This window comes from Sminthopsis crassicaudata, chromosome 2 (assembly GCF_048593235.1).
Source record: "Sminthopsis crassicaudata isolate SCR6 chromosome 2, ASM4859323v1, whole genome shotgun sequence".
Classification (NCBI taxonomy): Eukaryota; Metazoa; Chordata; class Mammalia; order Dasyuromorphia; family Dasyuridae; genus Sminthopsis; species Sminthopsis crassicaudata.
This window is the reverse complement of record NC_133618.1, coordinates 511,085,014-511,112,118: the sequence shown is the minus strand read 5'-3', so window position 1 is coordinate 511,112,118 and position 27,105 is coordinate 511,085,014. Positions and strand designations below refer to the sequence as shown.

The 27,105-nt window shown below is 40.1% G+C and overlaps 2 protein-coding genes across 5 annotated transcripts; both read right to left on the bottom strand.

Annotated features, from left to right (window-relative positions):
• Window positions 1–5,207: 5,207 nt before the first annotated feature.
• On the bottom strand, window positions 5,208–7,400 carry SLC39A2 (solute carrier family 39 member 2). 2 transcript variants are annotated; one of them, XM_074294145.1, is made up of 4 exons: window positions 7,122–7,400; window positions 6,773–6,903; window positions 6,560–6,610; window positions 5,208–6,170 (listed from the first exon to the last, which is right to left on the bottom strand). In XM_074294145.1, exons 1-4 carry the CDS (start codon window positions 7,234–7,236, stop codon window positions 5,529–5,531), a joined length of 939 nt encoding a protein of 312 aa, XP_074150246.1. In that variant the 5' UTR covers window positions 7,237–7,400; the 3' UTR covers window positions 5,208–5,528. The 2 variants fall into 2 exon arrangements, with proteins under 2 accessions (XP_074150246.1, XP_074150247.1); XM_074294146.1 differs by having other exon boundaries at window positions 6,033–6,170; window positions 6,560–6,605; window positions 7,122–7,383.
• A 1,156-nt stretch (window positions 7,401–8,556) lies between these two features.
• Window positions 8,557–25,608, bottom strand: METTL17 (methyltransferase like 17). 3 transcript variants are annotated; one of them, XM_074294134.1, is made up of 15 exons: window positions 25,448–25,564; window positions 24,261–24,414; window positions 24,036–24,170; window positions 23,340–23,378; window positions 18,535–18,616; window positions 16,722–16,803; window positions 16,494–16,567; window positions 15,907–16,001; window positions 15,445–15,515; window positions 14,954–15,061; window positions 10,114–10,182; window positions 9,585–9,635; window positions 9,279–9,371; window positions 8,920–9,104; window positions 8,557–8,813 (listed from the first exon to the last, which is right to left on the bottom strand). In XM_074294134.1, exons 1-15 carry the CDS (start codon window positions 25,526–25,528, stop codon window positions 8,708–8,710), a joined length of 1,425 nt encoding a protein of 474 aa, XP_074150235.1. In that variant the 5' UTR covers window positions 25,529–25,564; the 3' UTR covers window positions 8,557–8,707. The 3 variants fall into 3 exon arrangements, with proteins under 3 accessions (XP_074150235.1, XP_074150236.1, XP_074150237.1); XM_074294135.1 differs by lacking the exon at window positions 23,340–23,378 and having other exon boundaries at window positions 25,448–25,608; XM_074294136.1 differs by lacking the exon at window positions 8,920–9,104.
• Between the last annotated feature and the right edge of the window lie 1,497 nt (window positions 25,609–27,105).

The window sequence follows — 27,105 nt, the reverse complement described above, 5'->3', positions numbered from 1 at the left end:
CTGAGGACCAGTGTTCACTCTGTGTGTATAAAAGAAAGCACTAGATTTCCTTAAAATTTCTTACACATTAATAAAATATGTAAAACAGACAACCTGCCAAAATATGGTATGGCCTTCACCACTCAAGAGATGATTAGCTTCACAAATCATGATGAATGGTAAAACCCCTCAATCTACTACTTATCCAGATTTTTAGTCAGGGAAAGAGGGAAAAACTTGAAAAAAATGCTACAGGAATCCAGGCAGGCTGTCATTGCCATCTCTAAGAAGAAAGGTAAACTGTCAGTCATTAATCTCTACTTTGAAGTCCCCCCTCCATTTAGGATTCTCAGTTATCACTAGGCATATATAATGGTTTCTTAATAAGTTTGGAGACTTGAGTTCTCAAAGACCCTAAAGTCTTGCCTTAGGGCATGATGGTTACCGAAAGTCAAAGAATATGTGGCAAACTGATCCACTGAAGCTGGGCACAATTATTTACAGTGTGCTTTGTTTCAGAACTCCATGCTCAACTCCGTGTAAGGAACGTAAAGGGGGCTGTTAGATTATTTCACATGAACTTTTGAAAATTAAGAAGGGAGAGGGCCAACATCTTAGAATTATAAGTATTACTAAAGGACTTTTAAGAATCATCAGAATCCACTACATACAAGGCCACTGTGTTCTTGAAGGACAGAATATTACCCACTTTATAGAGACACTGGTACTGTAATCCTGCTGGAAAAGGACCAAGGAAGTGTACTAGCTTGTATCAGGAAAACCAGGGGCAGGCAGGCAAATAGAATTTGGTTCTCTGGAAGGCATGCCGAGTGATCCATTCACTGATGAGAAGGAAAAAGTTGAATCCAGAGCAGACTAAGAGAACATCTTGGTCTTGATTCTTGAACAGTTTCACTAAAACTTTACAAGGCATGTTATAATGTCAATAGGCCAATAGCTACACTGAATCAGTGTTTCTCAAAGTGCTTACTTTCCTAGGTGTGCCACAAGTGGAATGCAACTTGCAACAGTGTAATTGTGCTCATGTAAACCAGAGAATGGTATGAAATTTAGACTTCAGCTGCAAAGCGTGTCTCTTGATTCTCCTTTAGTGTTGCTAATTTAGACTTTGAGCCAGCTGTGATTCCTTGCAGTACAAAGCAAAGAATAATGTACTGTACTATGAACAAAAAAAGCACCGCATTAAATCAGTATTGTTTCCTTCTACTAGAGTATTTAGGCACTTGGGCAAGCAGCAAGGAGGCCTCAAAAATCAACTATCTAGCTATATATTTGTATCTATACTTAATATCAACTTTTTATTTCATGAAATGAACATAATACAGGAAGTAACACATTTTAGAGGAGAAGGAATTAGATGTTAAATTTTTGTGTCCTCTATATTTAGGTGTCCTAGTTTTATGGTGCTGCCTTTCACACTTAGCGGTAAGAGAATGGACGCTCAGACAGCAAGCTATTGTTAAATAGTGAGCTGATTTGGGAAGATTATATTCAGGACTGGCAAAAGGAGCAACTGTCCAATAATGAAGTTTAGCTTTGTGAGGAAAAAATCCCTAGCATCCTTAAATAGAGAAATCTGAAATGAGAGTGGTTCTTTTTCCACAAATGTTTTGGTGGGAACTTAAGGCAAGGCAAGAGTCTACCAGCCTGTACAAGCATTAGCTAGCTCTGCGAAGTAATGCACCGTCTTGGAAGAGACATTTCTAGTCTTCATAAATGAGGATGAGAATCTATCTTCGGGCCTTTTCCTGCCTGTTAGAAAGTGGCCCAAGGGACATGATGGATGGGAATGTACTTCCACTAAGACTCTCTTAGCACAAAGGATTCACATCTGTCTAGCCTGGCCTACTGCCAGGTGTGGGAACAGGATGACCTCAGCACAAGCCAGTTAGGACGGCTTTCTGCTCTGCCAGATTCAGGTTATGGAATCACATTGCCCTCTTGTGGTCGACCTTGGATCCTAGCTCTTAATCCCATTTTACCTCTTTCTAGCTTATATCCTTTTTCCTATTGTCTAGACTTTTTTGCTATGATCTGAAATCAAACCGTTGGTTTTCAGGATCAGAGCTTGAAAGGTGAGGGGAAAGGACTTAGAATGGCTCATGGTGGATGGTGAGATTCACTGTAGATTCAAAGAGCCACAGCAGGCACCTTAGAGTGGTTGCACTTATAGTTTTCCAAGTCCTTCATCTTCTATCACAATTCTATTACAATTCAAGTGTGTCAGACTTAGATTCCTGCTTTCTCCTCTCTCTGTGAGTCATTGGACTTCTCAAACTGCAGGGAGAAGGTCCAAGAAAGTAGAAAGAGAAAGAATGGGAGCATGGGAAAAAGGAAAGCCGCTTAAAGGATGAATGGGAAGAGGGAAAAGGAATGAACAAATTAGATTCAACCAAAGGAAAGACTGGATGAGACCTAAGGCCCACAAAGTTGGAAATCTGTGAAGATAATTCTCTGGAGGACACTTTTATATAGAAAGAAGAGATTTCCAGTATAAGAGATTAAACACTAGAAAAAACTCCACAAAAGGTTGGCAGTGTGAAGTACTTGGGCCAGGAGTGTCAATTCTCAAGATAGGAAATCATAGAATCCCCATCTGGCTAGATGTATAAGGCCATGGATTAGCTATCATGACCCCAGACCTGACTTAACAGCTCCAGGATCTCGAATTCCTTCTGCCCATCTCTTTGGCACAAGATTTCAGTTATGGCAGGGGGGCTCTATTCTAGGTGTCTTATCAATAGCTATCCTGGAAGTTCACTGTATTTCTGCTCATGTCAGATAGAAACAAACCAAAATCAGGTGGAGATGATGTGGGACTATTTTCAGCCAAATAATTTCTTGTATCAATATTTATGAATTGCTTCATAGAGTCTAAATTCCACTTCCTTATTTTTTCTCTTTCTTGTTTGTGTTTTTTCTCAATTTGTGTCCACTAGATTATATTTTTTGGCTTTTGCTCAAAAATGTTACTGTTCTCATTGCTTTGTTCTTTGAAGAGTGGTCTTTCATTCTTCCTTCACTTATTACTCCCCTCTTTAATTGCCTATATTTTCTTTTACATCCATATTCAAACCCTTTTTTTCCCAACAGTGAGAAGGTTCCCATAGTGCAAAGCTTCAGGAAAGAGGTGAACTTAATTCATTTTTCTGGGATCTTGTTTTAAAATCATAGTCTTCATGGGGATAATAAGAGGAAACTTAGAATTATAGCATTAGAAGATTGTAGAATGGTACATTTAGGATTGAGATAAAGAAAAACTTCTTAATAGGCTGACTTAGGTCATAGTAATGGTTTCTCCTTCACCCTGTTACCACTTGGAAGACTTTAAGTGGAAGTTAGATACCCGCTTATTGGGTATGTTGTAAAGGGTTTTGGTGATGAGAAAATTGTATTAGATTACAACTGAAGTCTCTTCCAATGCTGGTATTTATAATTAAAATTCAGTGGTTACATCTTTAGGAAAAACTGTTGGCTTTTTAAAAGAAGGGGGGAATGGGAAATGTAAGATATTGGTTCTAAATAGCCTTAAAATGTACATCTTCTTGTCCTCTCTCCTATTTAAACTTCCTCTTTTAGATCTTTCACTGTCCCCCTAGTTGGTTATTTGGCGCCTTTAAAAACTTTCAGTGACTCAAACCTTCCTTTTTCTAAGTGAACCATTGCATAACACAATCTGTGGCTATCTGTCTTCAGTAGCTTTGTTTGAACATTGACTTTTTCTCTCCTGTACCTCATTTCAGATGGGACCTAGATCTTAGATTCTTTCCTCTTTTTAGGATAAGGGGCTTATCTTTAGGGTCTATTTTTCAACCTCTGTTACTGGGTTATTCCTTAGGCTTATATTTTCATTAGAGCATTTTTGACATTTCTACCTCTACTTTTCCTTCTCTACATTTTTAGTATCTATAAATCTTCAATTTCTCCTTTCCCATTATTATTGGGGGAAAATGAAAAGTAGATTGCCTCCCTACAATCCCATTCCCTTTACATAAGTCCAGTTGTTTCTATCTCTAGAAAGTTTGTTCCCTATATATATATATATTCTGACTCTAGAGGAAGCATATTTCAGAATTAAGGTGACTCCTAGATTCCGCAGAACCTAAAGAACCCCAAGGATGAAGACATAATAATGAGGAAGAAAATGGTGGCACTTTGGGTTAGACAAGATTCTGGAAAAAAAGAAAGGTATTCATGCCTGAAGAACCCTGCCCTTACTTCCCATTGCTTCACATGGATCAGTGACCTAGAAACACGGTGCTCTACCTCTGCTGGAAAGTCATCTGGCTCCAAAACAAGCCAGTTCCTTAGCCTACTCTCAACTCCTCTCAACTACAAAGAATAAGGTCACTGAAGTTAAAGGGGAGGGGGCGGCACAAGAAGAAGTTAGAACGAAGGCTATCGGAGTTAATTACCTTTGTAAGATAATTTCTAAAGCCTGACCTCTGATATTAGGATTAGGCTTATTCACAGGTCTGGATGATTTATGTACTACTAAGGAAAACAGGAAGAGCAGGAGATAAGAAACCAGATAAGAGCAGATCTTCTTCCACCAGTAAGGAAAATCTGAGGTGGGAGACTGCACATACTCATTTCCCTAGACAGTTCATCTGAACTCTAGATCTCCGTTTGAGTACCCCCACAAAAAGCGTCACAATCTTTCCCCATTCTAATTCTAGAGAAACTAGTTTGTTCACTGGCCAGGGAGATTCAAGATGTAAAGCAAACAGTGTGGGGGAGGGGTGCAGTGACAGCACTGGAGGTGGAGTGAAGGCTAAGGCTGAGCTGCGGCTGATCCAGGCACTTATCTGGCGCCTTTCTTCCTTCCCTAAACACACGGTATCTTAATTCTTCTGCACAGGGCAGCAGTAAAGGGGCCTGGGTTTAGAGAACACAAGGCCCAGTGTGAGAAACTTCCCGTGTACTGACTTGTGAGGAGTGGGTGGGAGAGGGTCTCTGGGTTCTGTTCAGCTCTTCTCTGATTGTTGCCAGCACCATTGAAGGAGGACGGGGATGTCTGGAATCCCAGCAATCCATCCCTCCACAACCAGCTTCATCTGCAAACTTGTAGTGAAGAAGCTAGGGCCCAACACAGGCAGAGGCAGAGCTCTTGCCCGGCTGTCCTCTCCTGCCTGCCCTTCCCTGCCACATCAGCTTGCCCTCATACTAAGTAGGGAAGTCAGAAACAGAAAGGCTAAGACAAGGCGGACAGAGGACTGACGTTTATTAACAAACAGTACCATGGGGGTGCCGGTCTCCAAGTCTGGGGCAGCAGGCAGAAAGGCTCCATCTTCATCCTGCTGTCTTCCCTTTCTCTGCTGCCCCCGAGCCCAAGCTCTCTGCTATCTCAGAGTGGGGCGACCAAAGACCTTGCAAAAGAAGCTCAGAATCCAGCTATGAGGATGGTGCTGGATGCCTGCCACTAAGGCTCAGTAAGAATGTCCCAGGCCTGGGGCCAACTCGAAGCAGGGGATGTTGCTCAAGCTAGTTATGTGGGGAAGTATGGTCTCTTAGAGTTGGGGGACTCTTCATGCCCAGATGGCAATAATGGCCATGAAGGTAAAACCAGCAGCCACACAGCCCCATTTAGCGAGAGGAGACTCGGGGGCAGCCAGTTCTCTGGGAAGAATTTCTAAGAAAGTTACGTAGAGGAAAGTGCCAGCTGCCACACCTTCTAACACGGCCTGGGCTAAGGCCCTTCCTCCTTCAGGGTCTCCCCCGGCCACAGCCATCCCCAAAGCTACACCGAGGGGAGACATGAGGGCCAATGCCACAATGGATATCAGGGCCCATCGTGGCCCGGTGCCGGTTTGCACCAATCGGAGCCCCACTCCAAACACCACCAGTCCCTTGTGTGCCAGGACTGCCAGGCAGAGCTGGAGCACAGCCGGTATTGAGGATTGCAGCCCCACAGCTAGTCCCTCAAACACTGAGTGAAAGGAGAGTGAAAGCAAGAGAACCAGAGCCCTAAAAGGGCCCTGAGAGGGGGGTGGTGGGGATCCGTGGCTGTGCAGGCTTAAGGAGTGGGCCCCAGGGGGCCCACCCCATTCCTCTGCATGTGTCTTTGATCCCCTGGTTCTGCTAGGGCCCCACTGCAGTGCCAGTGACTCCAACAGGAAAACCAAGAAGAAGCCTAAGGAGATGATGAGCTCCCCAAATGGATACTCCACCTAGGGGGAGAGAGGATCATTATGTGACTAAAGAAAGAAGAAGGAGCAAAGAAAAGGGAATGGTTGGAAGAAAGTGTGGTGGACAAGAAGTATGGGCATGAGGGTGGTGTTAGACAAGGGGATAAAAGAGGGGAAAGAAGACCTGAAGGGAAGAGAGTCAATCACGGGAAAAGGGGCAGAAATGTATCCAGAGAACAGGGCTGTAAAGAGCGGGACAGATGTCCCCTGGGCCTGATATATGGGATAGACCTTTATTTAAAATTTTGGGATGGAACAACAGCTGGGAGACAGAAGGAATGCTTAGCATGCTTCACACACTCCCAAGAGAGACCTCAATGGGGAAAGGCTCCCCTGACTCCTCAGCTGGGGTCTGCAGGGGGGACACTCACCTCAGCTGAGTCAGTGGTGTCAGAAAAATTTCCCTCACTTCTTGTCCTATTCTGGGAAGGAGAGAGCGTGAATTAGAAGGGAAAGGATCCTGTGGTCCTTAAAAAATGTCATGCCTGACCCATGTCCCCAGTTCTGTCCTTTTCTGTAAAGTCGCTTTTGTTCCTCCCTCAGGTCCCACACATCCCAGGTAGTTCAGCATCCCAGCCCCTCACCTGCAGGATGTAATTCTGGATCTCTGAATCAATGCCCTCCAGGGCCTCCGCTGTCATGTGCATAAGCCCTGCTCCCAGAAACACCCCTGCTGACACACAACCCAGGAGGCTGAGGACCCGGCGATGCTTCCCTGCCGAGGCAAAGGAGCAAACAGCAGAGGACGGTTTTAGCTGGCTATTAAAGGAAGGGAGACAGCTGGGATAGAATGGGGGTCTGGCTACAGAGAGTCTGAGGAAATATACACAAACCCGGATTCAGGATTGGAAGTAGAGGCAAGATAGGGCCCAAAGTGAAAGGAAGGGTTGAGGTGGGAACAGGGGCTTATGCTAGCAGGACAAACAACTATACCTGTGGCTGCATGGATCCGGAACCATTTGAAGCAGATAGGAATAATGCCACAGAACACAGTGAGAGCCAGCAAGGCCAGTAGGCAGCCAATTTTTACACCCACAAGTGGCTCCATCCCTGGGGTGGAGGTTGAGTAGAGTCCCCAGGGTGAGAGAGAGTAGGTCTTCGGAGCAGGAGTGTTCAAAGCTGCTGTGTCCGTTCACCTGGCCCAGTGGGCAATGGACCACGGCTGATGTGTGCTGCCTCTGCTCAGGCAGATGTCTGCCTCTGCCTGGGACTCTGCCTCTGGCTTCCCCCCACCCCCCAACAGGGCCCCTCCCCAGCCTCACCCCTCTTCAGCTCAGTAACCAGAAACTCCAGACTCCCTGCCAGACACAGCCCAGAGCTGTGTGTCTCTCCTCCTCCTCGTGGCTGACTAATCCTTAGGTTGACAAAGAACCGTGTGAGCTCACCTCTAGGGTAGCCTGATGGGAGACGGCATGCTCTGTGATGGTTGAGGAGCCCCTATCCCTTCTCCCTGGGGACAAAAGCCTGGCCCTTCCTTGCTTAGGACACTCAATCCAAAACATCCATGTTATTTTACTCAATCTCCCTGCTTTGTAGGCTGCCATATCTGATACCTGAACTGCACCCTTTCAGAGGGGATTTGGGGCCAGCTGGGGCAAAACCAGGTAGGGCGAGGACTTTCCCTTTTGCCATGCTGTGGGAACTCAGAAGGTGAGCCCCCTTACCTGCAATTCCAACAAAGGACTCTCAGTATAGAATTAAAACTTTAAAAAAAACTTTTTTGGGGAAAGAATACAAGATTTATGAGACCACTGCATTAACAATATCCCTGCCTCTTCCTCTGCCCAACAAGTGAAGTGCTTTGAGGGGAGCTAAAATAATCTAAGTGGTTATAACCTAAAGGTAAATGGAATAGTTGGTCCAAGATTTAATCAATACATTATCAAGGACTAATGAGATATTAACCAACAAGAATAAAATGTACTAGCTTGGAGTATGGTGTAGACGACCTTGGAAAAGGATTCAGTCCTGACTCATAGTTTGGGTTTAATTCTAAGTGAGACAGCTAAGGAAAGCTCTGATCTGGTTGAAGAACCTTAGGAGGGGCAGTGGGAGAAAGCTAAAGGGGAGAAGGGACAGGATAGGTGATTGTTGGTTTCCCTAGGCAGGTTACCTGCATAGCCACATTGAGACCTGTTGAGCCAGTTTTCAGAAGAGCTGGAGGTGATTCTTGTCACCTAGTTTTCCCACTACTCCCAACCAGGCTTCCCTTAGAGAGTAGTGATGCTTATATAAGGGGCAGTATTAGGAGGGGCTAAGGACTAAGTGAAAATACAAAGAGCCCTGGAATTAAATTTTATTGCCATGGCAAATCAAAACTTCAGGGAAGGAAACCCTGAATACATTTTTGTTAAGAATCACAACACTATTTTTTTTTTTCTATTTAAAAAATAACATTTAATTCAATTCAAAAGTTAGAGGGCATGTGGTACCCCTATCATGAATCCCCACAAAGCTTCATTTTTGGCAAAGATGATAAAAGCTGGGAGGTGTCAGCCAAATACTCCTAAGCTCTCTTGTCAGTTGTCAGAAGGATCTTGAACAGGGGATGGAGGAAGCTCAGGTGAAGTGGTCAAAGGCAAGCGATCTCCCCAGCTACTAGCACGAGCACAGCGATATAAGTGTCTATGAAGAAGAAAAAGAGAGACACTCTGGTATAGCATCCCCTTCCCCTTCAACATCCATGTGAGTAATATATCCTTTCTCCCCCAATTCCTCATGTTCCATGTACCTGCCATGCCGTCGAGCAGTAACCACAACATGTTGGAGATGGCCATCGGGGCAACACAAGTGACAATGTACATGGCGTGGCCGTTTAAGGACAGGCTGGGTGACACGAGCCAATCTATGATTCTCTCCTGGAAAGCTCCGGCTTAGGATCACCAGAGAGAACTTCTCTTCCTTATGACTATGGTTCTGAGGCCATAGTGAACCATATTGAAAGAAGGTGGGAAAATGTTAAAACTAAGTAAGACCTCTTATTTTCAGGCCTGACCCCAAAGCCCTTTATCCTTCTACTGACCAGATCATTTGGTCCCTCAACTCTTACTTCATGTATCCCCTTATCCCTCTCTGTAGCAGCATGCTTACCCAGCTAAAAGGAATGGTGTTGTATGCCTGGGAAAAGCTGCAGGCCTGGGGTGGAGAAGTAGATAGCTTGGGGCAAGGAAGTTCATGGGGGCACTGTAGAAAAAAAGAAGTAACAAAGGTCAAAGAAACTAGAAGACTGTGAGTTAGGAACTGGAGAATTATAAAGACAATGTAACTATGAATACAGATAAGGTAAACAGATGGAAGGTAATATAAAATAATAGGTTAATTTTCCTTCTTTTACCTTTCATAGCCACAGCTGAGCCCAAACTAATTCTACCACTTCAATCAAGGAAGAATACTCACTGGAGCGAAGACATGTCCAGGTCGATGATCTAAGGGAAATTTCTCTGGTCCCTAAACCCAAAAATATGTATCAGTAGTTGAAAGACTCTCACAGTTCAGTCACTGTATTTCCCCACCTAAAGGTCCTTCACCAGTTCTCCATCAGTCATTAGATATTCAATCTATGTCAATCTAGGTGATTACTATCAGGCATGGTACACTTGAAGCTTGGGGAAGACAATATAACTCAATGTACAGGATGGTCACTCTCACATACTTATTGGCAAATTCTAACTTTTAAAACTTGATGCTGTGCAGCCTAGTGTGACTTGGGGTCACTAAAGTGCCCTTTGATATACTAGCTCCTATACCCTTTGTGCTTCAGAAATCTACAGCCCTTGGTTACTTGATTCTCAGATGGACAGTCATTCTGATCCAGGACAATATGCTTAGTCAAATGGGAGTCATCTTCAACATATCATTGAGCACTCTCAGTTTTCAAGGGAATGTCAGTTCTGAAGAAGCATGATGGAGTAGAGAAGAACCTCACTTTAAGGACTAGGTCCCTTGCATCCATGAGGAGATGGTGTCCAGTTTTTGTTCCATTCTCTATTAAAACCTGTGGAAAAAAACTGGAAGATGAATAGAAGATCCAAAGCACTAAAGGTATCAATGAAATAAGTTTTACTAGGGGCAGCTAGATAGCAAAGTGGATAGAACACTGGCTCTGAAGTAAGGAGGATGTGAGTTCAAATCTTTCTTAACACTTACTAGCTATGTGATCCTAGAAAGTCACAACTCCAACTGCCTCAATAACAACAAAAACCCTAATCCAAAAAACTAAGCAAACAACCCCCCTTCTCTCCCTCCCCTCCCCCCCTCATCCTCCCCTTCCCCTGTCCCAGCTCCAAACACCTCAGTCCAACTATTCTAAAAGGTAAGGAGAAGAATGGAGACCACAAAAGAGAAAGCATCAAAGACCGTTAAAGCATTGAAAACTATGCAGGATGATAAATGTGGAAAAACGTGTAGAAGAATTGCACATAGTTAACATCCATTGGATCTTGCTATCTAGTGGATAAGGGTAGGGAAAAAAATTTGTAACACAAGGTTTTGCAAGGGTGAATGTTGAAAACTATCTTTGCATGTATTTTGAAAGTAAAAAGCAATTAAAAATATTCTTGGTTATATGGGTTGTTTTTCTAGGAGGAGAAGGGATATAAGAGGTACATTTAATCAACATAAGTACAAAAGATTCAAATATATTTATTAAAAAGCAGACCATCTTTATCAGGTAAAGCTTCCTGGAGGCTAAAACTAAGAAACAGCTATATCACAGAGCTTTCCCCATCCTTTATGATAGTGTTCTTTTGTTAATCAACATGGGTAGAAAGAGATAAAGACAGATGATATAAATATAGATGATAGACATAGAGATCCAATATTTCTTTGTTTACTCATTTGTAAATGTGTCATATACCTCCAGAAGAATATAAACTTCTTGAAGGCAGAGACTTTATCATATTTGTGATTTATTTCCTGGGTGTAACATAGGATCTAGCACACAGTAGGTACTTAACACATATTTATTGATTAATTATAATATTTTGTTTCTATGTATATATGTGTATTGTTTTCATTATTTATATATCAAAAATAAACATATTTCTTGCACATTCTTCTTAAAAAAAAAAGAACTATGCAGAAGAAATAGGAGAAAAAGGGAGGATTAATCAACAAACCTTTATTAAGAATTAGATAAGTAGGGATACAAAGACAAAAATGAAAAATACCCTTGCTCCCAAGTAGTTTACAGCTTAGCAGGGACAACCAACAGGTAACCATTTAAGTATATACAAAATATATAAATAAAAGACATGAATTGATACTGGGAGGAAGGCACTGGCATCTGGGAAATCAGGAAAGGTAGCATGTCACATATAAAATGGTACTTGACCTTCACTCTGAAACAACTAGAGAATCTTAAATAGGAGAGAGAGGTCATTTCAGGCATAGGGCAACTAGTAGTGTTGGCTGTGTGAGTGGAAGAAACAGAACAGATGTGAGATATAGACTGAACAAGATTTGGCAGCTGACTGGATGTGTTGTGTGTGTGTGTGTGTTTGTGGGGGTGGGTGTTTGGGGTGGTGGTGAGTTACAGGAATTGAGGATTATGTGGAAGATGTGAACCTGGGTGACTTGAAGGATCAAAAGACTATAGAGACAAGGATATGAACAGACAATTTTCAGATGATGAAATTAAAACTATTTCCGCTCATATGAAAGAGTGTTCCACATCACTATTGATCAGAGAAATGCAAATTAAGACAACTCTGAGATATCATTACACACCTGTCAGATTGGCTAAGATGACAGGAACAAATAACGATGAATGTTGGAGGGGCTGTGGGAAAACTGGGACACTGATGCATTGTTGGTGGAGTTGTGAAAGAATCCAGCCATTCTGGAGAGCAATATGGAATTATGCCCAAAAAGTTATCAAAATGTGCATACCCTTTGACCCAGCCATACTACTACTGGGCTTATATCCCAAGGAAATACTAAAGAAGGGAAAGGGACCTGTATGTGCCAAAATGTTTGTGGCAGCCCTTTTCATAGTGGCTAGAAGCTGGAAGATGAATGGATGTCCATCAACTGGAGAATGATTGGGTAAATTATGGCATATGAATGTTATGGAATATTATTGTTCTGTAAGAAATGACCAACAGGAGAAATACAGAGAGGTTTGGAGAGACTTACATCAACTGATGCTAAGTGAAACGAGCAGAACCAGAAGATCATTATACACTTCAACAATGATACTGTACGAGGATGTATGCTGATGGAAGTGCATATCTTCAACATAGAGTAGAGCTAATCCAATTCCAACTGATTAATGATGGACAGAATCAGCTACATCCAGAAAAGGAACACTGGGAAATGAGTGTAAACTGTTATTTTTACCTTCTGAATCCAATTCTTCCTGTACAAGAAATTCGGTTCTACACACATATATTGTATCTAGAATATACTGTAATATATTTAACATGTATAAGACTGCCTGCCATCTGGGGGAGGGGGTTGGGGAAGGAAGGGAAAAAATCTGAATAGAACTAAGTGCAAGGGATAATGTTGTAAAAAATTACCCATGCATATGTAGTGTCAAAAAAATTTATAATTATAAAATTAAATAAAAATTAAATTTAAATAAATAAATAAATAAATAAATGGTACCAAAACCAAAAGAGTAAAAAAAAAAAAAAGACTATAGAGACATAGAAGAGATGTTAGAAGCCATCTCCTCCAAATCTTTCATTTACAGGCAAAGAGATTACTGAGGTAATAAATGGCAGTTAGCACTTTCCCATTGTGCCATGATGTCTCCCCCTGGTGCAGAGTGGTATTCTTGACAGAATCAAAGGACTTTCTGAAGGGAGGTAGGCTGGGGTGAAGGGAGAAGATAATGAGTTCAGTTTTGGGCCCATTAGGTTTGAGAGGTCTATAGTTAACCCAGGTTGAAATGTCCCGTAGGTATTGGTGATGTCTTGGATAACTCTGGAATTTTACATATGGGAAGCGTAGAAGACTTGCTGAACGCTGACTGTTATGGGCCCGAACTCTGTACTTGAAAAAAGGATTCTTACATTGGAATTGATAAGACAATGGTTATCTAGGTTAGCATGGTGATTAATAGTTCTCTAGTTCAGTACATGTACTTAGTACTTAATATAGTTCTACAAGATTCACACTTATGATAATGTAATTATAATAGAGCATATAAGCTGGGAGCCTCAGCCAGAGTCAGAGCCAGAGAAGACAGAGGACTGGAAGTGGGAGCTCAAGCTCTCAGAGCCAAGGAGAGAGAGATTCACTCCATCTCACACCACGGTGGTGGTTGGCCTGTCCTCCTTCTTCCTCCAATGAGGCCAAGACCAATCTGAAGGGCTTCCAGAAAGCTAGCTGAGTCTCAGGCAAGGAGACAATAAAGAATTTGGATTTTATCCCTGGCTATTTTTGTAGTGATTACTCAGCTGAAACGAAGGCTGTCCAGAGACCTCCAGAAAACTAACCAAGAACACTACACCTGACCCTGGGCCCTCCAGAGCTTATGAATATTACTAACATAAACATTTTCTTAAATTACTAACAAATATGTTTAGACTTACTAGGCCCATAGAAGGAACACTTGCTCCATAAACTATTTTTTGAACCTAGGCAACCAAGTTGCTGTTTTGACTAACTCTGTCTTTAACAGACCATGGCTAGTTACTGTTTGAAAAGTATTCTGGTTTTTTTTTTTTTTTTTTAAAGCAATCTATAGTGTTCCTAACATGGCTTAGAGCCAAAATGTTGGTATAAAAGTTTTTGTCCTCCCCCCCCCCTCCCTAATGCTAACTGCCAATTAGTTACCCATGACTGCTTTGGCAATAACAAAGTTCTGACTTAAAAGAAAATCCTGTGCAAGTGTTCTCACTCAGATGCTGAACCAAACTCTTCTGTAGCAGAAGAGACATTCCATCCCTGGGGCTGCTCCCCATTGGATGGCTCTTCAGACAACCTCCATTTAAGAAGAGCACCTAAGACAGCTATGTCTCATCTCTCTCCAGGCTGTACTCTAGAATTTCTCTACCATGTCCTGTTCCAGTGAATGACCTGCTTCCCTGATTCCAATTTTTTCCAGCTTCTCTCTCTTTTTTAATGTATTGTCTTTCCTAATTAAATGTAAGCTCCTTGAGGACAGGGGCTGTATTTGTATTCCTAGTGCTCATCACAGTGTCTGGCACATAGGTAGCACTAATAAATGGTTGCAGTCTAATAAAAGACTAGCTCTCAACTAAGAGAATATGGGTAGAATTATAGAATTGGAGTCATCACTTTAAAGCTGATAATTAAAACCATGAAAATAAATGAGTTCACTAAAAGAAAAAGTATAGTCAAAGAAAAAAAGAGGGCATAGGAGAGAGAGCTTTAAAGTATACCAACAGTTAAGGGATTTCTTATAGATGATGAAACAATGTAATGAAAACCCAGAAAGAAGAGTATCCAAGAGGAGAGAGTGATCAATAGTGATGCAGGGAGGTTGAGAAGGGTGAAGAACAAGAAAAGAATTTGGCAATTAAGTTCATTAATTACTTTTCAAAGAGTAGTTTCAGTGAGCAATGAGGTTGGAAGTCAGCTGCAGAGAGTTTAGAAGAGAATGGAAGGAAAAAAAAATAAAGACAATGATTATAGATAGCTTTTTCAAGGAGTTTGGCTAAGAAAAGAAATAAGGGAGAAGCTTGTGGGTATAGTAGCGCCTGTTGAAGGTGTTTTAAGGATGGGGGTTGATTCATACAAGAGAGGTTGAACTTAAGTGGTTTACTGAGAGGAGAAGGGAGATCTCGGCTTACCAGGAAGTGGCCTGTCTTACGCCACAAAGTTTGGATGACTTCGCTTCGATCAGCCATGCTGGGTAACTCACTTAGAGAAAAAGCAGAAACTACCACATCATACTGTATCTGGAAATCAAGGCAAGGGACATTTTAGACAGACTTCTCTCCATCCCTAAGGCTCTCCCCAATTTCTACTTCCCTTATGTTTTGTTTCCACCCATTGCCAAATACTCAGGCTGTGCGATAAGAATTTCTATATAAATATATATTTTCTTTCTTTCTTTTTTTTGGCTGAGGCAATTGGGATTAAGTGACTTGTCCAGACAGCTAGAAAGTGTTAAGTGTCTGAGACCACATTTGAACTCAGGTCCTCCTGACTTCAGGGCTGGAGCTCTATCCATTGCACCATCTACTGCCCCCAAATATATATTTTCTATATAGAATGTCAATGCTGAAATTTTCCATTTGCCTCTTCCTCTATCAGTATATTGAAGAAATCTGGCACTTGCCTTTGGTGAAACTGGGAGAAACTGTCTAAAAAAGACTCCTGGAACATGAGGTTTCCCAGAATCTAAACCACCTGGGGAATAAATAAGATAATTAGTTAAAATGTGTCTGGGGGACAGAGGAGGGAAGGGACATCTAAATAGAGAATAAAAATCCCAGGAACAGAGAAAAAAATAAGTATGAGATAGGCTGGAGAAGGAAAGGCATGGGAGGAGTAGGAAGAGAAAAGGATTCCTTTTCTTATTTTGACTCCAGCTGGCCCATTCTCAGCTCAGCAAAGGAATACTACCCTTTGCTTTTCTCATGAAAATACAAAAGGATATTGGATCTATCTGATCTTTTGGAAGAATCTTTTTTTTTTTTTAAAGGGATATGTAATTTTCCTTCTTCACTCTATCACAACCTCTTCTACCTAGTCCTTTGCCTTTGTAGATCATTTCAACCTTATACTGACTTGTCCTCACCTTTCAGAAGCCTTTCTGCTAAGGCCAGCATAGGAGCTGAGCTGTCCACATTCAAATATTCACGAAGACTATGGCCCCATGTATTATAAGCAGCCCTGTGAAGATAGGAAGACAATTTAAAACATCTAAAAGACTGAGTTCTTAAACAGAGTACTGCTAATAGATAATCTCTTAAGTATACTAGTAAGCTATGTCAGATAAAGGTTAAAAAGTAATGATATAATTTCTATTAATTTCTCTGTACCTTCTGGATGGAGGATAGAGGGCTGTGGAGAGAAATTGACTCATAAAAATGTCTGTACCCTAGAAACTGCTATGCAGCATCCTACTCTTGATGTTACATTTCTCTCCTTTTCCCTTTTCTAATGTAGTCCTTATTTTTCCCCAAACTCTAACCCATTCCCCATGCTCTTAAGTTTCCTTTTCATGCACTTAAACTCCTATCTAGAAATTAATTAAAACAAATTATTAATGATGACATTAGTGCCTAATCTTTAACTTCCTTTTCCTCTAGAATCTACTAGTTTCTGGTATAGGGTTTCCTGAAGATGGAAATGGTAGGGCTAATGCTAACTTGAGTCACTCACCAAGTAACAGAACCAGTGCCTGAGCCAAAATCCATTAAAGTTTGTGGCTTAAAGTCTGGAACACGAGCTTGGATCTGAAGAAACAAAGTAACAGATACCAGGAATGACTTGGGAACTTGCTAGAGATTACTCAGAATGGAGGACTAGGGAAGAGGTTAGATGTAAGATCTTTGAAAGTTTGTGGATATCTCAGAGATCTGTCTTGGAATAGAAACTAAGGGGCTTTACCTCATGGAAGGCTCTGGAGACAGCTGCAAAGCCACCATCTAGTCGTGCTGCCATGTATAGCAAGCTCAGGCTTTCATCATAACTGCCAAAGAAACCAGGCATGTATAATTATTTGTCAAATCTTATAGAGTCCTAGTCTCACAGTATCTCTTGCCTCCATGATTACAATTCCTATAGCCTTTATCCTTGGGTTATAACTTTACTATGTGTCACCTGGATTATTGCCAAAGCTTCTAACTCACCTTTTAATCTTTTAGTTCATCCTAGACAGTGCTTCCGGATTCATTTTTTAAAGCAGACCTCACATTATGGCACCTTATATTCACAAACCTTCAACAATGACCCACTGTTATCTATAGGAAGCACCCAAGTGTAGGGGGAGAGTATATTAGATTTGGTATAAAGAAGACCTCAATTCAAATTCTACCTCAGAAACTTACTACCTGTGGCTCTAGTCACTTAACCTTTTTTACTCAGGTTCCTTAGCTATCAATGATAGCATCTATTTCATAGGGTTCTTGTGAAGAATGAATGAGATAGAATGTAAACAACAATTTGCAATTTTTAAGCAATATAAGTGTCAGTTGTTATTGTTATTACGCTTATTATTATTCTCTTTAGCTTGTCATTCAAAGCCTCCCATTGCTGAATTCAGTGTTAAAATCCTGCCCTTCAAGGCCTAGTTCAAATGCTATTTGTTCTATCAAGTTTTCTTTGATCTGTCCAGCTTGTAGTTATTCCTTCTTTGTCTGAATTCAAAGTATATTTGTACTTTTCTTGTATTATCAGTATATTTGTATTTTTTACTTCAGTTATTTTGTACAAATTTTAGAATTCCTATAAATAAGTCTAGTAATTGTATTTAATTTACTTTTGAATCCCCTCTAACTCTTCCCTCCCTCCCACCAATATTTAGCACAGAGCAATAGTTTTAATAGTTGTTTGTTGCATGAATAAAGACATGAGCCTCAACAACCTAAAAACAATTTTGTTAAGATAGAAAATGGTATAGGCCACAGAAAAGGACCCTTCATATGTCTGTTTTTTCAATAATAGAATGAAATAGAAATAATTTTAGAGCATAAATTTCAGTTCTAAACAGTATTAAACAGGAGTAACTTAAAATTTACATTTAACTAACTTGATACAGCTACTAAGAATATTAGGAGGACTTTTCATTCCTTTCCTTTCCTCTCTTCCCCAAAAGTCCTGACGGGTCCTTTTTTTCTTTTTATTCTTTCAATTATCTATTTTTCAAAATTAATTTGTCTCTCCCACTATCCCTAACTGAGCAAAATGCCACAAAACAAAAATAATACATCCCTCCACAGTCCAACAAAACAAATTCCCACATTCCCACTTCTCTGTCAGGAGGTTAAGAACATCATCTTTTTGAACTGTTTACTGTTTTCGTTGATAAAGACATCTAAAATCTTTAAAAGCTTTTTTCTTTCTTTCTTTTTTTTTATTGTATAAATTACTCTGTTGGTTCTGCTTACTTTACTCTGCATCAAAACATGTCTTGATTTCCTCTAAATTTATTCATCATTTATTTGAAAAAAAAAAAAAAAAAAAAAAAAAACATTGAAAAACTTTTTTGCTCTCCAAATTCTCTCCTTTCCTCCAGTCCCTGCTTTACTCACTGAGAAAGCAAGAATATGATGCCTAACCAAATTCCCCCCCCAGTTTATCAAGGGATCTCCCTGGTCTCTAATGCCCCTATCTTTTTTCTTGGAGTAAAGTTTCTTTTCTTTCTTTTATGACAAACCTCTTCTCTTCTCTCCCCCATACTGCTTTGGGGCAATTTCCTTACCTTAGTTTTTGCCAATGGTAGATAGTTTTGCGTAGAGCACTCAACACAGCTCCACGAAGCTGTTTCTCTGACTGTAATGATCCTGAGAAGAGAAAGCAAAGTAAAGACTAGAGTTGAGGAGCCAGAAAGATGAAACCCAGCAACTAGTATGGGAATACTTTTATCTCATTTCCCGCCCACCCCCCCCAAGCAGGGACTTAAAACCCAGGAGGCTTCTAAACCTACAGAAAAATATTATATAAAAATGAAAGACATGTTCTGTGCTATAAGAATAATGGTTTAACCTGAGCATTATTCTTTCCTTGACAGTTCATCTTCCTTCATTGCCTCTTATGACCTCTATCACTAATTCACTTTTGCTTCTCTGTAAATGTGATGAGTTGTAGGGGTCTGGAATTCAAGATAATGGAACCCGCTTTGATCAGAAATTTCCTTACTTTTCTATAACACTTCTTCCTAACTCTGGGTCTGTGCAATCTAGTGCACTTCACAAAGTTACTTACAAGTACTGTCATAAATAATTATTCATAATCTCAAACAAACCAAAGGAGTGACCACTTATTAGAGAATAGTTAAACAAATAATGGGTAGCTATGAGGATATAGTGGACAAAGTGTTAGATTTGAAATCAGGAGGATTCATCTTCCTGAGGTCAAATGTGGCCTCATACATAAATTGTATGACCCTAGGCATGTCACTTAACCCTGGTTGCTTCAATTCTTCATCTGTAAAATGAACAGAGAAAGAAAGAAATATTAAGCTACTCCAGTATCTTTGCCAAAAAAATTTCAAATGAGGTTTCAGAGTCAAACCCAATTGAACAACAATAAACAATTTATAGTATATGAATAATAGATATATTATTATGCCATAATTATGACAAAATGAACAGTTTTAGGGGAATATGGGAAGATTCTTATGAATTGATATAGTGAAGTGAGAAACCTGGAACAATTTATATGACAAGAACATTGTATTAAAAAAATATCTTTAGAACTTTAGATTTTGGAATTCCAATGCATTGATAAACCATGAATCTAGAGGATGAAAGATGAAATCTATCACCTACCACTTGCTAGAGTGATGGACTTAAAACATGTAATGAGATATAAATTTTTCAATTTAGCCAATGTGGGAATTTGTTTTGCTGGGCTCTGCACAGATATCATGAGAACTTTAAAAAAAAATAAAAAATTCAATAATGGAGTGTGAAGAATGAAAGAGATAGTGCTAACAAAATTAATTAATTAAAAAGGAATAGCTATTCATTCAACAATGAATCAAATAACAATATAAGGCAGGTCATAAATCAAGTCTGAAGTCATGATACTTCCTTCTAAATTTGTCTTGAACGAAAGTATGCTGAGAAGTCAATAATGTTATATCTGTGTGAAAACACTACTGGAAGCTAGTTCAAATCTAGGTTAGGTTAAGGGTGTGATAAGAGGAATGTATGTGGGTGGGATTTCATTCCATGGTACAACCTGGGAAAGTCCAACACATTTTCTGATCACTTCTGATCCAGATGATTCTAGAGCAAAGTAGAAAGGTTTAGGTATGGATTGGAAATCTAGGCATCCCCTTATATACAATGCACAATAGAATCAGAGATTGTTTATAATAATAGCTGACATTTTGTGTTTACCATTTACAAAGTGTTTTGTGTTATGGGCCAGAACTTGAAACAAGGTGCTAATGCTTATCTACTTAGTTCACACCTTTAAAGGAGTTCACACATTAGTGTTCACACCTTTAAAAGAGCATGTATAAAGAGGAGCTCCCACAAGCCCACAGAAGTCCACAATCCCACTCTTGGAGATGGAGAACATTCATTCCAGATTCCACCTTTGTGCTGGCTGGAGATTCGGAGGGAGGTCTTGGAACCAAGGAAGAAGATAGGCCTCTATTAAAGCTAACTGGGCCCCAGGAAAAGATTCAAGACTTTGAAGGAGAAAATAAAGGATCTGGACTTTAACTCCTGGCTGCATTTGGGGTTATTGAACTGAACTGAAACTAAGGCTGCCTCCAGAAGCCCCCCAAGAAATTCTGCTCCCAGAGAAGATTATTTTAGAGAAGAGAACATTACATTTTGGTGCCCAGAGACGGACACGATCCTGATTTTAGTGGAAAAGCCTCTCTGACCCAGAAATTAGGGTGAGTACAACAAGGAAACTTTATTAAAGGACTAAAATAGTATTTTAGCTGAAATGGGGCAGATGTTTAGAAAACAGCCTTCTGTTTCTCTTCAATGAAAATGTGTAGAGAGCATTGTCAGGTTTATGAAAAGCCAAGGTTTGATTATAATTTGGGAGCAGATCACTGAACTTTTAGACACAGTACAGTACATATCTCCTTGGTTCTCTATGGAAAAAGAATTGGATCTAGAGAAATGGAAATTAATAGGAGAGTAATTGTGTCAATTCTATAATGATAATGGACCTGACTCAATTTCCAAAGACACACTTAATACATACAATTTAATACAACTGGCTTTAGGAAATTATATAAGTTATAGAATAAGGAAAAAGAAGAAAGAGTAGGAAGGGGAAGTGCCAACTAAATTAGGTGAAAAGGATGAAGAATCAAATAAGAATGGAGTTAAGGAGCATTTTCAATCCCCTGACCTACCTCCCTCAATTAATACTTCATGGGTGGAGGGAGAAGGAGGAGGGAGAGAGGCAGAAACACAATCAACATCACCTATTAAGCAACCTATGACAAGATTAGAAAAGGCACTGGTTAAGGCAAAAAATGAAGGGCAGGATGTGTCTGATTTTATAAATGTATACCCTGTGATTGAAGAGCTTGACTCTTCAGATCAAAAAAAAAGAAGAAAATACACTCCTTTTGATCTGGAAAAAAATTAAGCATTTGAAAAAAGGTTGCACTCTTTATGGGGCTACATCATTTTATGTTAAGATGTTACTAGATGGGGCAGCTAGGTGGCGCAGTGGATAGAGCACCAGCCCTGAATTCAGGAGGACCTGAGTTCAAATCTGGTCTCAGACACTTAACACTTCCTAGCTGTGTGACCCTGGGCAAGTCACTTAACCCCAGCCTCAGGGGGGAAAAAAAAATATTACTAGATAATTTGTCTTATGAAATCCTAACCCATAGTGATTGGAAATCCATAGCTAGGACATTTTTAGAATCTGGACAAAACTTGTTGCGGCTTTCAGAGTATCATGAATTATGTAGGATTCAAGCCAGATGCAATAGGCAAATGGGAGTTAATATACAAATCACTTTTGACCAACTAGCAGGTAAAGGTCAGTATGGAGAAATTCAGCACAGATTAATTATCCCATAACCGTGTATGAGCAAATTTCTAAGGCTGAAATAAAAGCTTGGGGTTCTCTCCCAGAAAAAGATGAAGGTAAAGCCTTCACAAAAATAGAGCAAGGTCCCAATGAACCCTTTGCAGATTTTGTGGGACGTTTGCAAACAGCTGTCACAAGAACTATTGGAGAAAATGTAGCTACAGAAATAATGACTTGACATCTGGCTATAGAAAATGCTAATGAGGTTTGCAGAAGAATTATATGGGGACTACATAAAGATGGTCCTTTAGAGGAGATTATAAGACACTATGCCACAGTGGGCACAAATGCTTATTATACCCAGACTATGATGAACATGGGAAGAGACTTGACAAGAGACTTCTAAGGAGAGTCGTTGATGTTTTCAGTGTGGAAAGAAAGGACATCTGAGAACTCAATGTAGATATGGAGATAGAACGAGAGAAAAGGCTGAGAGAAGACCTAAAGCCCCATGTCCAAAATGCCACAAGAGCTTCCACTGAGCCTCAGAATGTAGATTGACCTAGGGAAATGAGGGGCAGGGCCCAGCCCCAAGATATCATACAAAAGACAGGTGGGGCATGATGGCAGCTGAGTTTACACCCACAGAGTCTTTAGAAGTTCAGGACTCTGATGTGATCTATCAGCCAAAAAGCAATCAGATGGCAGAAAGGGATTACATGATCAACCAACAGAAAAGCAATCAGATAGCAGAAAGGGATTGCAATTGGGGGGAATACAGGTCTTTTAAACCAACAAGGCAGTGTCCAGTGCAAACAGCTTCAATATAATTGCCAGGTAATGAGAAATCCCCAAAGTGGTAAATAGAAGGGACTAGATAGGTTAACAGCCTGGGAGAGAGGGTTTGCTTATATTTTTACAGACAGAGAAGGAAATAGATGGGTAGCAATGAGCACTTGGAGAGACAGAAAAGGAGAAAAACCTCAAAACAAAGGAGAAGACCTAAGAAACATGACACTGAAAGAGTATGGCTGATAATGAGATTGTTGCAGAACTTGAAAACCAGCAGGAATCATTGGATTCCTTGAGATGAAAAATTGTTGATAAAGACTGTTGCAGGGCTTGAAAACCATCAGGAATCTTTGGATTCCCTACCACAAGATGAGACTATTGTAAGACTTCAAAGCTTGCAGGAATTATTGGATTCCCGGCACATGAAGTAATGGACAATAGACTCCTTTTGGAGTATTTTTAGGACTTATGGACATGTATAATTCCTTATGTTGATTCGTTATGTTGCTAAGTGCTTATGTAATTTATGTAATTATCTGTAATACCCCCCTATTGATGGATTTATGTATACTTGTTTCAAGTGAGCTCCTTCAGAAACCCGCTAATCTGATTTGATTACCCATTTCCTTTGGTGTTTTCATCTCCCTTCCTGAGAAGTCAGGGAGGGTGTGACCACCTCCTTTTTATGGTGTTTTCACTTCTTTTTTGAGCAGTCAGGGAAGGCATGATCACCTTCTTTTTTGGGGTTCTCACCTCCTTGAGAAGTCAGGGAGGTCATGATCACCTTATGTTCTAAATCAAAAGAAATCGGGAGATGTTATGGGCCAGAACTTGAAACAAGTTGCTAATGCTTATGTACTTAGTTCACACATTAGTGTTCACACCTTTAAGAGAGCATATATAAGGAGGGGCTCCCACAAGCCCACAGAAGACCACAATCCCACTCTTGGAGATGGAGAACATTCATTCCAGATTCCATCTTTGTGCTGACTGGAGATTCGGAGGGAGGTCTTGGAACCAAGGAAAAAGATAGGCCTCTATTAAAGCTAACTGGGCCCCAGGAAAAGATTCAAGACTTTGAAGGAGAAAATAAAGGATCTGGACTTTAACTCCTGGCTGCATTTGGGGTTATTGAACTGACCTGAAACTAAGATTGCCTCCAGAAGCCCCCCAAGAAATCCTGCTCCCAGAGAAGATTATTTTAGAGAAGAGAACATTACATTTTGTACATTGAGTCTTCAAAGAAAACTCTTGATAAATAATATAAGTATTATTACTTTACAGATATACCTAGCTTCTAGTTGTTAAGTAACATTTATGAGTGATTTCAACAAAGACATATTGGAAAACTGACATTTTTGTCTGCAAAATTCATTCAAAAACTAATCTTTGCTCTCTTCCTAAATTATTCTAACCTGACTTCTTCCTTTGGCCCATCTTAGCTTTTACCTGTAGCTTGCTGGAGTTCATTTTCCAGCTGTATTGCTTTTTGTCGAAGTTCCTCAGATTCTACAGGAAGTTTTCGACTCCAGAGGTAGTTGGTGAGTGTCTGAACCTGTTTCTCTATGTTGGGTATAGAGCTTTCTGTGGACCAGAGATGAAAAGGGGTTAATCAATTAAATGAAGATTTCTTTCTTTTCTCTCCTTACTTCCTTGTTCAATGGAATTACTCACCCTGCAAGAGGCGTTGGGCTGCAATGACCAGGGCCTGTGGCAGCTGCACTTGGGATAAATTTAAGATGCCTGGATGCTTACGATGCGGTTGCTTCTCCAGGAAATCTAATATATCATTCTCCTGGGACACTCTGGGAATCAGGTCAGTAAGTGCCTGAGTTCCAGAAAGAGCAAAACTGAATGAGGTAATTTAATGCATGAAAAAATACGGGTAATAATGGTTCATTTTAAATTTTTTTACTTTTAAGGTTTTGCAGAATGTTTTATGTATATTTCACTTCACAATAACTAATGTGGGGAGGCGCGGATTGACATTGAATTCCATTAAGAGGTAATTCACTAAACTGCTACTTTAGAGAGTGTTGTGGATGAAGACAGACCAGGGCCGGCAGCATGGTGCAGGGAGAAGGTGTGCTGGATTTACAATCAGAGTTTGAATCCCACATATGTCCCTTGTTACTTGTAAATGTTAAGTCTCATGAGGTTTTTTCATTTATAAAACCAATGGTTTGAACTAGATAGTATCTAAGATCACTTCTACTGCTAACTCTACTATTGGAGAACACGAGTCTTCTCTGGGGATAGGAGGTTTCTCTTGCCTCAGCCAAAACTGAAAGGCGCTGCTGAACAAGGATTCAGAACACGACCACACAGCACCAAGTACTGCCGTGGGTGGCTTTAATGAGAAGAGTGGATGAATTCTGATTTGGAGGCTAGTTGGTTTCATATTACGTAATCTACAGGTAAGTTTAGATGCTGATCCCAGCCAGGCCATAACAACCTTGCAAATAAATCCAGCACCTGATTTGCACATAGGCACAGATCTGAGATTACTCATCCCATTCTAGCTCTGGAATCTTCCACTCCCACCATTTCTGACTTCCTCTAAACCCACACATTATTTGCATATTTGCAACCCGCCTCCCATAATCCTTTTATGTTTTCTCCCTTTCCCGTCTCTCATTCCCCCTTTTCCTTTTCTGTCACACATGCTGTCATCGCTCTTTGCGTCTCTGTCCCTCTATCACTACATCGTTTCGGGGAATGACAGTTCTTCATGTGACCAAACACATACACTGATTTACGGGATTGGGGGCGGTGAGCTCTCCCTTCAAAGCTTTCCCGACGTGACCAAGCGGGAATGTTTCCAGAAGCAGGGAAACGCGCTGGGAGGAAATGGCTCTCACCCGGGATAACGGGATTCCTGCCGATTGGCAGCTCCATCTTCCCAGCCGCAGCAGGGAGCACAACCTTCTGGTGGCCGCCATAACTTCTGTGGCGAACCGGAAAAGGAAACTGAAACGCCTGTGACCCTCCAGGAGCACTAACACTTCCTCCGCAAGCTCCGCCCCAAGAAGCGGGGACACGTCATCAACCAATCAGGAGAAGAAGATGATTTCTAAGCGCCAATAGGCGGTCACCATGTAAATTATTCAGTGACATAAGAGTGTTTTCCCTAGTAAGAGAACGGACACGTGTCAGATTGAACCAATGGAGAGTACGTTCAGTGTCTGACAGGGTCGCGTGAGTGCGGCAGTTTCTTGGCGGAGAAGCGTTTCTTGAAAGATTACTTAGGATAGTCTGACTTTTTTTTGTTTGGGTTTTTTTTTTTTTTATTATTGTTTTTTTTTTCCCCCCCAAAATTCTGCAGTTAAAGTTTCACTTAGGATGATATCATTCAGTATTCCACTTGAAATTTAATGTAAATCCGAGAGGCAAAATTGTATAGGAAAACGGCCCTCCATCACAAAAGCGTGTGAAAGTAACCGGAACGCTATTTTAAAATACTCTCGCGAGGTGGGATTTCAAACCATGAATTACTGCCGAATCCGCGCACCTTTTTAGTAAGCTGGTAAACATGGTTCGTTTTAATAAATGTAACTAACCGGTTTTGGAGGAGAAAAATATTTGATAAAATCAGACGGGTGGTCTTATAAATAAATATTTACCTTGAAGGCCAAATTTTAAGTGTTTTTCATCCTGGTTTATTTTATAATTTTAGAGGATCAGATAATCACAATTGAAATATGAACCCTTATAGGAAAAAAATTCACTTTAAATAAGACTGCATGTAAATTTTTAAAGAACCGATTTATACAAAATCTGAAAATCTGCAATTACATAGTTATAAATGGTCTCTTATAGAATCTCAAATTTCCCAAAGTCTGCTCTCTCCCAGCTCTACTTTATTTTCAGTAAGTCTTAATCTGTATTTTCAATTCATGCTTTTGGCATATTTCCTCAGTTCTTCTGAAATAGGAGAATTATAAACATGAGTTATATAATAACAGTATTATGAATGTATAAATCTCCCATAAAGATTAGAATGTACCCTTTTCTTGGTCTTTCAAGGATGGAATTATAGTATGTTTCACTCAAATAATTCCATGTTGGAAATTTATTTCTATATTCCCATGTGGTTAATTGTAATTGGACAGAATACTGTTTCATGTAAAATTGAGTTTATTAACTAGTGATTTTTTTATTTCCAGTTGGGAAGAAAATTATTTCTGTACAACTTTTTATTACCCTATTATAAATATGCAAGGTGTACATATCAAAATTTTTTGTTGGCTAACTATATGAAAAGATGAAAACTAATAATTCATATGATTCCAGATAAACATAGAAAAGCAAAGACAAGTTCCCCCCACAAAGAAAAAATATAATTTTCAAAGACACCTATGAAAAGAACAACAGTACTAATTTAAAAATTGTTTTTACTTAGAAGCATTTTCAGTGTAGCTACAGCTCAGTATAGCTGCAGATGTTTTTTTGGGAGAGGCGCATGAAGTTAATTTGTAGTTGTTAATTGAAAAAAAAAAGAGTAATAATAAAAAAATGG